Source organism: Idiotropiscis lumnitzeri, chromosome 3 (genome assembly GCF_059441095.1).
Source record: "Idiotropiscis lumnitzeri isolate Australia: NSW breed Sydney's pygmy pipehorse chromosome 3, RoL_Ilum_1.0, whole genome shotgun sequence".
Taxonomy (NCBI): Eukaryota; Metazoa; Chordata; class Actinopteri; order Syngnathiformes; family Syngnathidae; genus Idiotropiscis; species Idiotropiscis lumnitzeri.
The window spans coordinates 19983084-19999532 of NC_142393.1; the positions used below are offsets into that span (position 1 = coordinate 19983084).

A 16449-nucleotide genomic window follows, 5' to 3' on the forward strand; every position below is an offset into this window, starting at 1 on the left:
TATAGTCACCATCTGAAATGCTGTATGCCTTCTTTCATATGGATGCTCCATTAATATGTTTGCGAACACAAGTTATTTAAAGTTGCCATGGGTCTGGTCTATTGACCGGCAATATTTCTGGCCACTGGATTTATTTTTACAACAACTGGGGTATTGTGTTTGTCTGTAGATGATTCACCCCCAACTCAGGTGGATACCCGGCCTACCGCCTCGATTTAAAAAAAATAAAAATCCATAAGAGTTCCTTAAAATACAGTTCAGTTATATTTAACTTTTAATAGCAATACATTTGCATATTATTTGAGTTAAGTAGTACATGTACATTTTACATTGCAAATGTTATTAAAATTTATTTATTCATTTTTTTTGCACTTTCTACACTTAGCCCAAATATCCATCCATGCTCTACCCAGGAGAAAGGTGGACTAGTAACTACCGTGAATTGGTTACCAGTCAATAACAGGAGAGCACATTAACAAGCATTCAGAAGACTCACGTTCACAACTTCACTGAATAGGAGCTTAACCCACGCTGACCGCACGCAAATCTGGCGAATGTTACAGTTTCTCAGACAGGGCTGAAACGTAGCCCTGTTTGAGAACCAATGAATTACATTATAGTTATTTATGCAAAATGAGTCCGATAAACCGATTTCACTTGCATCCGACGGCTTGTTTTCGATTATCCACTCGTCTGGTCTGCCCTAAGATCCAATCCTTGCGGAAGTACTGACGTGTTCAGTTTTGTGACTGTCTACTAGCTGAGGTAGAGCCGGGTAGTGACACAGCGGCTAAATCAGGTAAGTCAACACTCTTTCTGTTAATTTTTGATCGTATTTTAAAACCACCACAGCGTATGAACAAGCTATTATACTTAATGAAATATTTTGAATTACATTCATTCATTCAAAAAAACACTGCTCTGTTGTAAATACTAAAAAATATAGCGGTTATAGCTAGCTGACAAGCTAGCACCACAGAAGCCCTCCGTTTTTCCGGATGTGAGTTGTCACTTTGTATCGTTTTTCTGGGACTTGTAGTTCAACGTTTCATTGTACTGATGTATTGAAACTGGAGTAGTGAGAGTCGGGAACTACATTACCACTGTTTGGTTGTTTAGTAGTTGAGCACGTGGGGAATGTAGTTCGGTAATGTATTTTAAAACGCCAACTTTAGAGAAAGAAAAGCTTTAAAAACTACATTATCCATGCAATCGTCAATTTAGGCCGAAGGTCAATGTACATTTATGGCTAGTTAGCTGGTTCATATTGCAAGCTAATGTGAGTAACACGACACATTATCTTTTATACAAAACATTTGTACAAATTGATATCGGAATTACACTTTACTCTTGTTTTAGTTTGTTAAAATGATACTGATCCATTTTCCCCGGGCAATACCACCCACGCAAACGGTAGCATTTCGCAGCAGCTTCTTACTGTCGGCATTTTATTAGCCAATGTTACACTATATCCAAGCGACCGCATGATAATGATTTTGATGATTCGTTCAATTCAACATGACCACAGTCTGTACTTTTGTTGACGTCCTCTTTAACTCATAGGTTTTCTTTTTGAATTGGCATACAGTACGAGTAGCCTATGAAAAGTAACGTAAGGTTTTGTAAAACGTCTGATTTGTTCTTCTGGAGAATGACCATCAGGTTGTTCGGTTTTCTGTTTGCTGCCTTAACGTTTCCATCAACTCAGCTCCTCATTATCATGTTGTGACTCCTATTTTTTTCCTGGTGCCTTTCACCCTTCCACGGAATACTAACTACCCTTATCATCAAAACATCTTAGTTTGATCATTGAACACTCTTCTGGGGTGTACTGCCTGTGTGTTCAAAACACGATACCAGAATAATGTCGACTTGTTTGTTCGTGATTAAAATCTTTTTTTGTTGTTGTTGTCACCTTTACATGCAGAATGTCAGAAGGGGACAGTGCTGGGGAGTCAATCCATGGTAAACCATCTATAGTTGGTGCCTTTTTCACACGAGTTGGACAGGTGAGCATCTGTCATAAACCTGCCAGCTAAACGATTTAATTGGTGTGTGGTATTGGTCAAACTTAATGAATGCGACAACTGAAAATGTGGTTCATATCTAAAAACAATGCACACTGCGCTGTTGTGTGTTGACGATTGTTAATCAAATTTTACATTTATGAGGATCACACATCATGAAGCGTTTCCAAACACATCTACAGTATTTGTGGATCTTAAGTTCATGTTTGTTACATTGTCGCGGGCTTAACGCAAGATCAGTGCTTTGACCATAATATAAATGATTAATTTAGAGTACAGGACTATTCGGCTTGATGCTCTGAAAATGTTCAGAATTGATATGAAGTAAATTGACACTATTGTTTTTAGAGCCCCTGCTGTATCATATATAAGTTACTGTCTCAAAGGTAATATCTTAAGCGGTAACCTCTACTTTTTGTTTTGTGTTGTGTTAAACAGATCTATCAGTCATGGCTAGACAAATCAACGCCATACTCTGCTGTGCGATGGGCCTCCACACTCCTACTGACCGCGCTGTACATGATCAGAGTGTACATACTGCAGGTAATGTTGCCTTTCCAGCATTTGTTTACAAAAGGCAGAATACAATTGATGTGACTTGCTTCAATCAACAAACTAGAAATATCTCATACATCATGCATTTACACTTCTTTAACTTTCAGTGTTAAAAACTTTTTGTGCCGCTGTTCTATTTATACACTACAATACAATACAACTTTAATTGCATAGTGCATTTCACAACAGCTGCAACTTTAACAAAGCGCTTGATACAGAATATAATATAAAATGGCAATAATTAAAAATAAGTTTTAGTTTGAAATACAAATTATTAATGATACTAAAACATATATATATATATATATATATATATATATATATATATATATATATATATATATATATATATATATATATATATATATATATATATATATATATATATATTACACACAGAAAACAGCAGAACAGTGTACAGTCTCAAGTTGCGTCAAAAACCAAAGAATAAAAATGTCTTCAAGCCAGTTTTAAAAATTGACAGAGAGGGGGCTGCCTAACATTTATTGGAAGGTTATTCTAGAGGGAAGGGTCTGCAACAGAAAAGGTTTGATTCCCTCTGAGGCTTTCTTTTTGTCCTCGGCACCTCGAGTAGCGTCTGCTCTATAGACCTGAGGCCGCGGGCAGGTGTGTAGGGGTAGAGGAGCTCAAAGAGGTGGACCGGGCGAGGCCATTTAACGATTTGAAAACCGGGCAAAAGTGCTCTTAAGAAGAAAGCTTTTTTTTTTTTTTGCTCAGCAGGACATGGATCTGACTGTCATCCGCAAATCAGTGGAAGGAAATTCCATGTTTTTATAGCATGGACATGAGGGGCAGCAAATACAGTGAACACAGCAAGGGCCCGAAAATAGAACGCCATGGATAAGAGTCCTGCAGTCTCTCTTTCCCCCCCCCCCAACTGTCATTCAGTTTTGCACAAGTTCTCTTTATTAAACCATGTCTCCAGTCTTACTTTCGGCCGCATCATTTTTAATGGAGCCACAGAATCCAAAATATTACAGGAAGATGAGTGGCACCAAGAACTAAGTTCCAGTGTGTTTGAAGAGAGAATATAAGGCATCGGAGAACCGATTAACAATGGGGGACTTAAAAAACTGACGGTTGCACTCGCTAGTAGCAGTTTTAACAGCAGCAGAGGAAAGTACTACATCAAACAGCACAGTCATGTGATCATAAATCACATTTTCCAACACTTCCAAATTTTAGGCCGATAGACCAAATGCAGGGCAAGATCCTAAGTATGCCCTTGTTAATGAGTTGGGCCAGACACGCACTGCACTCTCATTTAATCCAGCTATTTCTTATATGCTTGCGGTATGTCATACTGGACAAAGGCTTTGCTTGTTCACAAGCAGTATGAGATCCAGAAATATATGGACGAAGCTACTTGAATTGATGTATTTTGATTTATATCCAATGATTGACAGCTTTAAGATGATGAGTTCCTAAAATCAACCCCCGCCAAAAAAAAAAAAAAAAAAAAAAACCTCACTTGACTGCATACCGACACTGGCGCTCGGTGCATATCCAAAGAAATACCACAAACACGACTCCACCTTCACAACAAGCTTGATAGCTTTTTAACTATTAACTAGGCACTTCTTGCCAAATGGGCTGTTTAAAGTGAACGGGTAACATGAGATCCTGTTCACTTCTGTTTCATTGCTGTCCTTTCACTTTTATTTTAAGTAACACAATCCAGGTTAAACAAAACTGCCGCGACAGTTTATCTTTACAAGTTACTGGTATTAATATTGTACTTGCCTAATGTTAAAATGTGATTATTTATGATATCTGCAATATGGTCAGCCTTTAATTTGATTTGACACTGCTTTGCAGGGTTGGTATATAGTTACGTATGCATTGGGAATCTACCATCTGAACCTGTTCATTGCTTTTCTATCACCAAAAGTGGATCCTTCACTGCTTGACGAAGGCGAGTTGACACAGTTTTTACTTTATTTTTCTCATATGTGATTAGTTGAATGTAAAAGTTCTTATTTGCAGAGCACCCTAATTAATATAAAAATAACTTTTTTTTTTAATTTATTTTTTTTTTTTACATGATTTCTTACCAGATAGTGGTGGGCGATATGACAATATTAGCTCGTTAAGGGTTTTAACGTGTTGACGATCTCATGAAGCCAAAAGAGCGTTAGCTTTATATAGGGCACATTCTATATAGTTTAGCTCTGTGGCGGCTAAGAGCCGCTGATGCGGAGCCGACCAACCAGTCACAGCACGCGCAGTGCACCCTACGTGATGTTCCCTCGTCCCTGTTTGTTTATGTGGCGGAAAGTCGCCACGAAACAGAGCTGGTCCCAAAAAGTAACTCTACATCCCCAGTGTGGATTTAGTTTGGCTTTTCCCTGGAGGACCAGGCGCAAACTATAGATATTTGCATAGTTTGCAGAGACTCATCGGATGTCGGATGGCAACACGGCGAACCTGTTTACGTAATCGCTTGCGGAAAGTGCACCCAAAACACGACGGTAACAGTCAAACAAAAACGATGATCAGACGCACGGCAGCCAGAGGCAGTCGCCAGCGCCAAGCCAACACAATTCACGGTAACACAGTCATTTAACAAGGGCACTCCATATGAAAAAAAAAAACAAGTAAGTGGTTGAAAGAATTAACTGAGGCAGTGACTTATTACTTTGCTGAATACATAATTCCTATTAAAACAGTGGAAAGAAAACAATGGCTTTGAAGACTATTCAAAGTACTAGGTCCGTGCTATGTGCAGTACTTTTATGGTGACGTAAGTTAGCTGCTATGTTTATGTACGCTGCACATTTAATTTAAATTAAAACCTGTTCAGAAAACGTAGTTGGCTTTAAAAAGTTTTTTTTTTTAAACGTTTTTATCTACGTATTAGATATGTTGAAAGTTGTCAAAAATTGCACTCAAAATTTTTTTTAAGAATTGTGATAATATTGTGATCGTGATTTTATTTGTAAAAAACTGATATATTTTTGCCATATCGCCCACCCCTATTACCAGACAAGCGTTTTCACACTTTTCTCGTGTAAATTGTATTTGTGTTTTACATCTGAAGTTACTCTCCATTGTTAACCCCTCATCACCCTCCCTTCTCTATAGATGAGGGCCCTGCCCTTCCTACCAAGCAGAATGAAGAGTTCCGTCCTTTCATCAGGAGGTTGCCTGAGTTCAAATTCTGGTGAGTCCAGTCCATAGTGAGGTCATCTAACTCTTCCATTCACAGATGAACCTGGAAACACATATCTTTGGAATTTGCAGTCTGTCGTGTTCCATTTATGTAGATTTGAATTAAAATCTTACTTGCATGGCCATGTTTTGTGCAAACAGCAGATCACCACATGTAGCCACGCAGGACTCGTGTCTTGCATAAGTAAGCATATAGATGCTAAAAAGGGTAATCTTGTTTTGCAACTGTTAAATGTCCTAACAATTAAAAAAAAAAAAAATGACAAAATTATTAGCAGCTCTTAAAGGTTGGCTCATATGCAAACGTTCTAACAATGAAGTCCTCTTTGGTCAATTTAGATTTTGTTCCACACTACCTACACACAACGCTTGTGTTCAGCAATCTACATGTATTGCAAAATCAACTTTGTGTTGGAAGTGTCATGTTGTTCGGATTATAAGGTGCACTTAAAATCTTTTAATTTTCTCAAAAATCAACAGTGCGCCTTATTTATGGATGGATGTTGGCTTTTCAGTTTGTTGGCTTTAATTCAAATTTATTTTTGTGTTCTCATTCGCATCCACATCTAATCTCAAGAAGGCGTCTGTTTTCATCATACTGGAACTAAAACTACAGCTTCCGTTTCTAAGACTCATGGGAAATGTGGTCCTAGCCTAATACTGCGGTCGCCTGTTAGACCGACGTAAGATGAGTTTTTCTGGCGGCATATTTCCAGTGTTACAATGTGGAAACAGCGCAAAGTGAACAACACAGCCAGCTTCCAATAGCTTCCGGCAAAAAAGGTTGGATAATGGTGCGTGCAGTGACTTGTTTATAGCTGTTGAACGGTCAACCAAGATAGCATTTAGCATTAGCCAAAGTAATAACACAAGCACTGGTCACCAGATTCACGAACGATGTTCAAACTCTTTTTTCGATCTGTCAAAGGATAGCCTCCGTCACTCGAAGCAACACCCATGTAGTTGCACGCTGAACAAAAGCAAGACAGACACGCAGCACTAACCAGTATTTCGCATCAGGTCTAAACCTAGAATAATACTGCTACATCTTTCAAAGTAACATATGGTACAATTTGATCAAACAATTTAACATACAAATCTAAAGCGCATTATAACCCGGAGTGCGTTATATACAAAAATATTCTTAAAAATGACCCATTCATTCATATTGTGCCTAATAAAACAGTGTGGCCAGTCCGAAAAAAAAAAAAACAGTACATTGTTTCTAAATGAATTCTTTTTTTGACAGGCATTCAGCAACAAAAGGCATCGTCATTGCCATGATTTGCACATTTTTTGAAGCCTTCAATGTGCCAGTTTTCTGGCCCATACTTGTAATGTACTTCATCATGCTCTTCTGCATCACCATGAAGAGGCAGATCAAGGTAAAGATCATATACACACGCTGACAGACACTCAGACTGTGCTTGAAAGTTGAAAAAAATGTAAGTGAGCCTTGGCGGTCATTAACTGATTTTTCAGCTTATTTCATCTTCCACACAGGCAATATTAATCGCTGTATTGTGTTTATACTAGTGGGGACTCATAGAACACAGACGATTTTTTTGACCTCCCCTTTAAAATCGACTCCCAGAAATGTACATATTATATTATCGCTACTCAGTATTGGCGAGTATTCCAATAAACTTACTCTTATTCGGTCTGAAAAAAGCGGTATTGGTGCATCTCTGGTCAGGAGTGAATCTTTTACATCAATATGTACTATTCATTTGGCTGCTTGAATGGTGTTGTTCAGACTGATTCCTAAACCTCAAAAGCTTTTTAAATTGTTGCACCACAAACATTGCACACACTACAAACACTGCGATTAGAGTACTATACTTTAAATATATTATAAACCGCTCTACATCTCGTTAAAGGATACATTTTTGTTCTAATTGTAAGTAATTTATTGTTTTAATAAATTAACATTTTTGGTGGTTTGCTTATTGCGAGTTTGTTTCTTTCTTTTCTTCCTTCTTTCTATTTTTGTGTTGTTCCGTTGAATATGATGTATTTTCAGAAAACCTGACTACTAGTATGAGTCTTTTACTTGGTGCTTACTGACTGTCTTTTCATCTTCTCTCTTCTCCAGCATATGATCAAGTATAGATACCTGCCATTCACGCATGGGAAGAGGACATACAAAGGCAAGGAAGACACAGCGAAACCTTTTGCTAGTTAAAACTCCCACTTCCCTTCATCCCTGTTTAAAAGTTACCATTCACAGTCCATGGGGAGACGGGGGCTCAGATCAGTTTTTGTAAGGGGACAGTTAACATGACAAAAATAAAAAAGACACCAATTTTTGATCCACGTTTGACAGTGTTGTAAGAGCATACTAATGACGCAGATCAAAAAAGTCTGAATGTGTTGCCTTGGCCTGCTAGGATTGATGGGATGGGGGTTCTTTAAAGGACTTGAGTCCTAAATTTAGATTTGGCCAACATTTGTTAGTTAGTGAGACTCGGTGCTGCCTTTTGCCTTTTAAAGCCCATTGCTTATGTATGTGGTCGCCAAGAACCACAGGGAAAAACATTTGCTACAGTTTAACTTAATTTGAAAACATACCAGCCCCCACCCGCCCAGTGTTAGCCTACGATGATTTTTGATTAATACATAGTTGTTTGTTTCATTTAATAAAAGTCAGTAGTGCCAATTACTGGTACATTATCACGTTGAAAGAGGAAACAAAGGCAAGCTAACGAGACTGAACAATTCTATCCCATCTTCTAAAATAATGTGTGCCTGCTCCAAAATGTATCGGAGCTAAATTTGGATTTGTGGCATTTGACCTGAATGCACGTTCATGTTAAAAATGAGACCTCTTTTATCACCCCTGCTCAAATTATTTCTATTGATTGAGGGAAGAATACCATTAACCATTTTCAGTTTGATTGATTGATTTGATGACTGCTCACGTACCCTCTACATCATTGGATGAGAGTGACACAAACCTATTTAGTTCCCACTTGAAGGGAATTTTGCTTGAAATGGCAAATCCATGATTTAGCTTTGCCTCCGATTTCAACACTGACTATGGACAGCTCACCCGAATACAGTTTATCTTGGGCTCCATTCCGAGAAGGCTGCATTTGTTTGACTCTTATTTTGGATTACTAGTTGAATAATCAGCGACTCTATTTGATGGGAGTTTTGGAACGTGTTGATGTTAACTCTCGGTGGGGCTCTGTCATGTTTTCTGAATACAGGGGAGTCGTTGGGAGGGGCAAAATTCTGTCTTGGATTATTTATGTTTCAAAGTCTGAGTGCCATCAACTATGTTAGTCTAGACTAGCTCTTGTAGTCATTTATAAACTGTTTGTTCTTCATAAAGACAGTCATTCCAAGCAAACTGTTGTTCTTTCTTTTGCAGAGGAAACATAAGAAAACTGAGATTCAGGGCTTTTATTATGTCAAATGGATGAAGTGGGTTGGCGATCACACTTTTTTTTTTTTTTTTTTTTTTTTTTTTTTTTTGGGTGTCCTTGACAACTTTTTTTTTTTTAACATTTTTTTTGTTTTCCAAAATCCTGGAAAGTCATGCCCTTACTGAACTGTGGCCAACGCTGTTGTAAGGGGGCAAAACATATTTCCTGTAAAAAGTGGCTTTCAATGGGTTGTTGAAAAGAGTTGTACATATATATATATATCTTTAAATATGACATTTGAGATTTATTTTTCCCCATTCAACCATTATAGATAGAATTTGCTAGTGTTAAAATAAATTTCAGCAGAAATTGTTAAAAGCAGAACTGGTTAATTGGGTTCTTGATTTGATGCATTCAATCTGTTTCTCATGACTTGCATGTTATTGTTTTCTTGTGTAACTGTTCAAAAGTTGGTTTTAATAACTTAAGTGTAATTTTTTTCCACTTCAAATGCTATTAAAAAGAAAATGTCCCTTCGAACAGTACAAAGATACATATGCTTCAATCTTTTGTCTGTATTGTATTTCTTTAATAGATGAATCACACGAAACAAACAATTGTTATCAGTACTGTTAAGTGATCATCTTGAGTCCTGTTTAAGCTTTGGCAGATACATGTGCTTTGCCACTGCCCTCCTACTTTTGTGTACTCTACTTTCAATACAGTTTTAAGAGACAAGAAGTAACACAGATGATATGAGTAAGATGTTGCAGCCAAAAACAATGTTTTCCACAGCCTTCATAACAATTGCAATGTCCTATCGTATATCAGTTGGAACAAACTGCATTTTGTTAATACGGTCTGCTGTTTATTTGGAAAAATTAGATGAGAGGCACATTTCTGTGAATTCCACACTTCCCTGTAAAACATCTTCCTATGAATTCAATTTTGTGGTACTGGCTACGATACGAGAATGTGAAGTAAAGTGTTCATGGGGGGGGGGAAAGAGCTTGCAAATAATCGTTTGTGTTGGTGCGCATCACATTTGCAAGGGGATGTGATGTGGCTGACTTGGTGAATTTATGTATTTGCTTGTGTCCTTTTACAGCATCAAAGTTCAGCTGCCACTGCTGTTTCTAGGCTTGGACAATATTTTCTTATAATAATAAAAAAAAAAAAAAAATTATACTACAATTAGATTTTTTAACCGAACTCAATTATTATTGTAGTTTCCTTTTGCTGAGATTGTTTTTACCATGGTCGCTGAGTTTTCACAGTCCGTTGAGATTGTTTTTGCATGCTGATTTGTGAATCCCTCATCCTTTCCAGACACTATTGCCAATTCTAATAATGCATTCCAAAGTGCATGGAAATGTTCAAAGGGGCGTTTGCTAATAGAAGCATGTTACTTATTAAATGCAGAAAAATATACTCAGAGGTTACACAGGCTTGGAAAATGGTAGCAAAAAGAATGAGACATTCTCTCATCGCATTGTATATGATGCGATATGTTTTACACGCATGGTCTCAGTGCAACACTCAATTCAACCTGAATGGAGATTATTTGATTGGTGGACTTTATGACATTCACAAAAGTAGCTCTATCAGCCATGAGAGACCAGAAGCCATTCATTGCTCCAGGTAAGTCCCCGAATAATTGTCAGAATGTTGAAACCAATAGTAATTCCATTGTGTATAATATAATGTGTCATTTATAATAACAATACTAAAATCGCTGGAGAATTACTTTCCCTAAACAGGTTATTTAATGCACATGCGCTTGAGTTCCATCCTAAATGTTGCAAAGGTAATTTAACAATGTAGAGAGATTCAGTTGTGCTTGCTTGTTGATAACAGTTGTATATAGCATCTACAGCGTCCTATTAAGACTTGTTCTTAATGAAAACTGATCTTAATCCAGTTAATTTCTACTTCTAGTCAAGCCTTCAGTCTGTCAAGTTATCGGCGGTTTCAGCTGATGAGATTTTCCGTGGAGCAGATCAATAACTCAACCTGGCTCTTGCCCAATGTGTCACTGGGCTACAAGATATTTGACCACTGCTCAGTTTCAAAGAATTTTCCTGGTATTTTCGACCTCATCTCGGACAATGGATTGATCCGACCTTGGAGTGAAGAACACCTGCACCTGACTGCAACCTCCAAAGTCGTAGGAGTGGTGGGCCCTTTTACAAGCACCGACACGCTGACTGTAGCGCCACTCTTCATGATGGATCTCATTCCACTGGTGACTCTACAACTATTGTGCTCAAATAGTTTATCCGTTATTGCTTCTAACTGTGATCCTTGCATATATATTTGGAGAGAGTTAGTTGACAGAATGCATGTACTGATCTGCACTTTTGCCTCGGTTACAGTAAAGGGGAAGCCATGAGCCTTCACTAGTCTAAACATGCTATTCTGATTTCGAGGGACACTTTTATGATCTTGAAATTGGCACTTATATGATAGATTTACATGTAAAAGTTACATCAGTGCTAAATTCCATTCCCCTAAAAGACTAGGGATTTAATTTTTTTTTTTTGTGACGAGATTTACAAATAAGTATGCCCCCTTTAGGCGCTTGGCTTGTTATTCTTTTCTGGTCTCAGCAGCCTACGTCACAGCAGGTAGGCAAGCGAGGTAATATTCCTCGCTTTGTTAGTTCTGTTGTGTAAAACGGGGACCGATCGCCACCACAAATCAACAGCACATTACTACTCTCGTCCACTTCGACCTGTGAAAGTATAAAATCATTCTGCATAATAGTATGAATTTATTGACATCAAATGTGAGCTCATGCCATCAGCGCCACAAAATCAAAAATACGATGCCGATCGATTCTCCACTTACACAGGCTGAAGCGGACAAGAGTATGAATGCTCACACAGACCCCGACTGATTATATTTCAGACGTTTAGCTACGCTAAAGTCGTGTCAACTCTCAGGAGGGAGACGGCAGCTGACGGGGCAGCAGCAGTCTGCAGGCTGGCATGAGTATTTGGGAGCCTACTGCACTTCAGGAAACAGTTTTTTTTTTTTTCAAGTGCATGCCGGGTGCTCATTTGTTGTGACTGAAAACTAACAACCCATCCGCTACTCCTTTAACAGGTCAGCTACGGAGCAGCCAGCTCGGTCTTTTCAGAAAAGGCAAAATTTGCATCTTTCTTGCGCACTGTGCATTCCAACAAAGACAGCGTCAAAGTGATTGTAGCCATCATGGAGCACTTCAAGTGGGAATGGGTGGCCTTCCTTAACAGCAATGATGCTTATGGCGATGACGGCCTGGCGCTCTTCAGGAAGATGATTGGAGTTACTGACATTTGTCTGGCCCTTACCATGAGTATCCAACACAACTCAAATTACTCTGAAATTTTCTATCATGTTGAAGTATTGAGGATAAAAACCATTGTTGTTTTTGCACCCAAATTGCTGGCCGAGGCTCTCATTGAGTCAGCGATACAGTTGGGTGTCACAAACAAGGTGTGGCTCGCGGTCGACACCTGGTCCTTAAGTGAGAAGCTCCCCAAGTTAAAAGGCATTCAAAACATTGGAACAGTGCTTGGAGTGTCTCAACCTGTGTTGACCATCCCTGGTTTCACTGAATTTCTCCTTGCTTCCCAAAGCAAAAGTCATTGTGGCGATACAGAGGAGCTTCAGTTTTGCAATCAGATTTGCAACTGCTCTACTCTGAGTGCACAGGATATCATCTCTATGGACCCGTCCTATTCTTTTTCTGTTTATTCCGCCGTATATGCCATCGCTCACGCTTTACACAACGTCTTGCGATGTGAGGAGCACGCGTGTCAAGGCAATATGTCAGTCTTTCCACACCAGGTGAGTGGCTTTTGATTCAAACAATTTGAGCTGTTCACATTCATAATAATTTGAGGATAACCTTTTGATGTCATGACGTAAAAGTGAACCTTTATTGAAAATACCCAATATACAGTTGTAAGTTGCTTTCTTGGTCTTCAAATGCTATTCAAATATCAACATGAATCAGCAAGCTCCTTTGCAAATACAACTTAATGCTCCCTCTTTTAGGTTCTGGTGGAGCTGAAGAAGTCAAACTTCACACTGCTGAACCAACTCATTCAATTTGATGAGAATGGGGACCCAAATTTTGGATCTTATTCTATCGTTTTCTGGAACAGGAGTGGTAATATCGAGGAGATTGGATTCTTTGAATTTCAGTCCTCAGTCAGCTTTGTCATTGATGAGACCAGAATTCACTGGCATGGAAAATGGAAGGTAGTTTATTTCTTAATCATATTTTGCACATTCTTATTATTTTGTCTCTGCTGTTTGTTTTGGGTTTTTTTTCAAATAATGCTGAAAAGTCCACAGTTTGAATCAACCCGCCACTGAAACGGAAATCCCTGAATTAAAAAAGGTTTCCTTTTATATTCATGTTGATGTTGTGCAGGTGCCAACATCACGATGCTCTCACAAATGTCCTGTCGGATTTGCAAAGAAGCAAGACGGAATTCACAAGTGTTGCTTTACCTGTGAGGAATGTCCAAATGGGACTTATATCAACGTCACAAGTAAGTAGCTCTCAGAAGTGGAACATGTCATTTGATGTTAGAAAGTATATTCTCACTAGACACATCTCTAGGGACACACAAACAATTCTCATGAGAGCCAATTATATGATCAACATATATAACAAATATGTTGGTTAAACCAATGCTTTTCTCAATATAGTCTTTTTCATGATATATTGTTGCAATATCGTGAAATTTAATATTCACTACATTTCATCTTTCATTTAGCATTACAATAATTATTGTTCCAACTTGATTTGCTGGAAGAGGTTGCAGGATTCAAATTGTGAGGCATCAACGGCCAATGTAGTGGAACCTTAGAGGCCAAACACAATTCTGTCAGAAATGCTTGTCGACCAACGGTTTCTTTGTATTTATAGAAAAAAGTTCATTATATGAGTTATAGGAAATATAAATAAAATTTATTTAAACTGTTGCCATCATAAAACCAATATTAAGCATACCTTCACTCATTAATATTCTTTATTAGTCACACATAAAACTGCATGGTGATATTTTCAGCTCGGTGTATGTACGGTGACGCAGCAGCCTCGGTTTGTAATGTACATCCCCCAAAAATACAACAACAGTCTCTTGCATGTTCACATTAGAGAGGGGTGTGGCTTTGGTCAGAGATGCGAGTGGGGTGGGGCCGAGTGAAATGACGCTGCATTCAAATAATACACTAAGGATTTGTTAATATATTGATATTCACGTCTGGGAAATGTGTATGTAGGTGTTTATGCATAAATGGATATATGCAAGTAGTATGTTAGGAAAAAAATGGGACATAGAAAAATTAAATTAAATAAGGGTTTCACTAATTCCTAGTCGTTTTCGAGCATTTTAATGATGTTGGATGCATTGTTTTCTTATTCACCTCCATTTAATATTTATTGCTATAATTGTTTTTTTTTATTTACTCCTGTTCGAAATAAACATTTCAATCAATCCCTCAAAGTATTGCTCGCATTTTGAAAACTTGAAAACTCCCCCTTTGATTGTGTGCCAGTGTTTTTTCTCATGCAACAACTCCTGCACCACGTTCAATCCGAAGTTTATTTACAGTCAATGTGTACAACTCGAGTTTTTTTTCCTAAGGCTACGACTGCAGCTGTAACAGTGTGCTGTACATAAAGCAAAGCGCAATTATGAAAATAATAAATAAATACATACATCATTTTGTAATTGACATTCAGCACTCAGTAGGTGCTGAGTTTTTTCCTCCATGTTGCAAACAATAATAAAAAAAATTTATGGAAAAGGGGAAAAAAGAATTAGGAGTAACCTTTCTTAAAACCCGAACTCTGCCTGACTAGAAAACTTAATTTGACCTTTGTTTGAAACCAAAACTTTATTTTTAAAGCCTAATTTGAAACCTTAATATTGTATAGGAATCAAAACATGAAAACACCCAACGGTTTTCAAGGTAATGCTAAAGATGCCGACTCTCAAGCGACTTACAAAGTACTGCCTGGTTTTGTGTCCACCGCAGAGGACGCATACACGTGTGTGGACTGTAAGGAGACGGAGTGGTCGCCAGAAGCCAGCACGTCTTGCACCCTGCGACAAGTGGAGTACGTCTCATTTGCGGACAGCACCGCAATATTCATCATTGCGGCAACTTTGCTCTTGCTAGGCTTGGGGGTGGCCTTGTGTGTTATCTTTGCCCTCAACTACAACACGCCAGTTGTCAGGTCTGCTGGCGGCCCCATGTGCTTCCTCATTTTGGGCTGCCTCAGTCTGAGCAGCCTGAGTATCATCTTTTTTTTTGGCAAGCCTTCTGTTTTATCATGTGTTGTACGCTTTGTGCCTTTTTCACTGCTCTTTTCGATATGCCTCGCGTGTTTTGTAGTACGCGCTTTCCAGATTGTTTGCATTTTCAAAATGGCCGCCAAGTTCCCCAAACTACACAGTTGGTGGATGAAATATCACGGTCAGTGGCTCGTCGTCACAGGGACGTTTGTCACGCAGTGCATCCTGAATGCCATTGGCTTTTGGATTGCCACCCCCAAACCGTACAATGAGACATCATGGTCTCCAGACAAAATCATACTGAGCTGTGAAATCAGTACCAAGGCGGTCACCTGCCCGTCATTTTTGTTTGTGTGTTTGTGCACCCTCTGCTTCATTTTCTCTTACATGGGGAAGGACCTCCCCAAAAATTACAATGAGGCCAAAGCGATAACCTTCTGCTTACTTCTGCTGATCCTCACCTGGGTCGTCTTTGTGACTATTTCTTTGCTTTATAGGGGTAAATTCATCCAGAGTCTGAATGCTCTGGCAGTGCTCTCCAGCCTCTATTCCTTCCTCTTGTGGTATTTCCTGCCAAAATGTTACATTATCATATTTCAACCCCATAAAAACACACCACAGTACTTCCAAGGCATAATCCAGAATTACACCAAAACAATTAGCCAGTAGCATTTATTCATTTGAAACTATTACAGTAGGTCCAGAAGTATTCAGTGACATTTTGTTGAGGATTTAAAAAAATATATTTCAAGGAAGAGAAAACCAACTTGGGCACGGGGAGAACATGCAAACTCCACACAAGGCCGGAGCCAGAAATACAATCGTGCAACTTAATTACAAAGAAATTAAGGAAAACGCACTAACGGATGTTTTAGTTACAGGTGACCGCTACATAAAGCTATGAAATTATTCACTTGAACTTTCACAAATAACATTAACACGATTGTAAAATATCCACAAACATCCAAACAATTATTCTCATTTAATTATAGCTAGTTTTGC

At 38.5% G+C, this 16449-nt stretch overlaps 2 protein-coding genes across 5 annotated transcripts; both read left to right on the forward strand.

Moving 5' to 3' along the window:
- Window positions 1-686: 686 nt before the first annotated feature.
- rer1 (retention in endoplasmic reticulum sorting receptor 1) lies at window positions 687-9698 on the forward strand. 4 transcript variants are annotated; one of them, XM_088289452.1, is made up of 8 exons: window positions 687-799; window positions 1928-2009; window positions 2466-2570; window positions 4422-4518; window positions 5688-5766; window positions 7024-7159; window positions 7870-7924; window positions 9151-9698. In XM_088289452.1, the coding sequence occupies exons 2-8, from the start codon at window positions 1929-1931 to the stop codon at window positions 9159-9161; spliced, it is 564 nt and encodes a 187-aa protein (XP_088145578.1). In that variant the 5' UTR covers window positions 687-799; window position 1928; the 3' UTR covers window positions 9162-9698. The 4 variants fall into 4 exon arrangements, with proteins under 4 accessions (XP_088145578.1, XP_088145576.1, XP_088145577.1 ...); XM_088289450.1 differs by having other exon boundaries at window positions 7870-9698; XM_088289451.1 differs by lacking the exon at window positions 687-799 and adding an exon at window positions 1139-1279 and having other exon boundaries at window positions 7870-9698.
- A 918-nt stretch (window positions 9699-10616) lies between these two features.
- tas1r2.2 (taste receptor, type 1, member 2, tandem duplicate 2) lies at window positions 10617-16116 on the forward strand. The gene is made up of 6 exons (XM_088291241.1): window positions 10617-10786; window positions 11084-11390; window positions 12254-12979; window positions 13190-13396; window positions 13572-13692; window positions 15188-16116. Exons 1-6 carry the CDS (start codon window positions 10617-10619, stop codon window positions 16114-16116), a joined length of 2460 nt encoding a protein of 819 aa, XP_088147367.1.
- The last annotated feature ends 333 nt before the right edge of the window (window positions 16117-16449 follow it).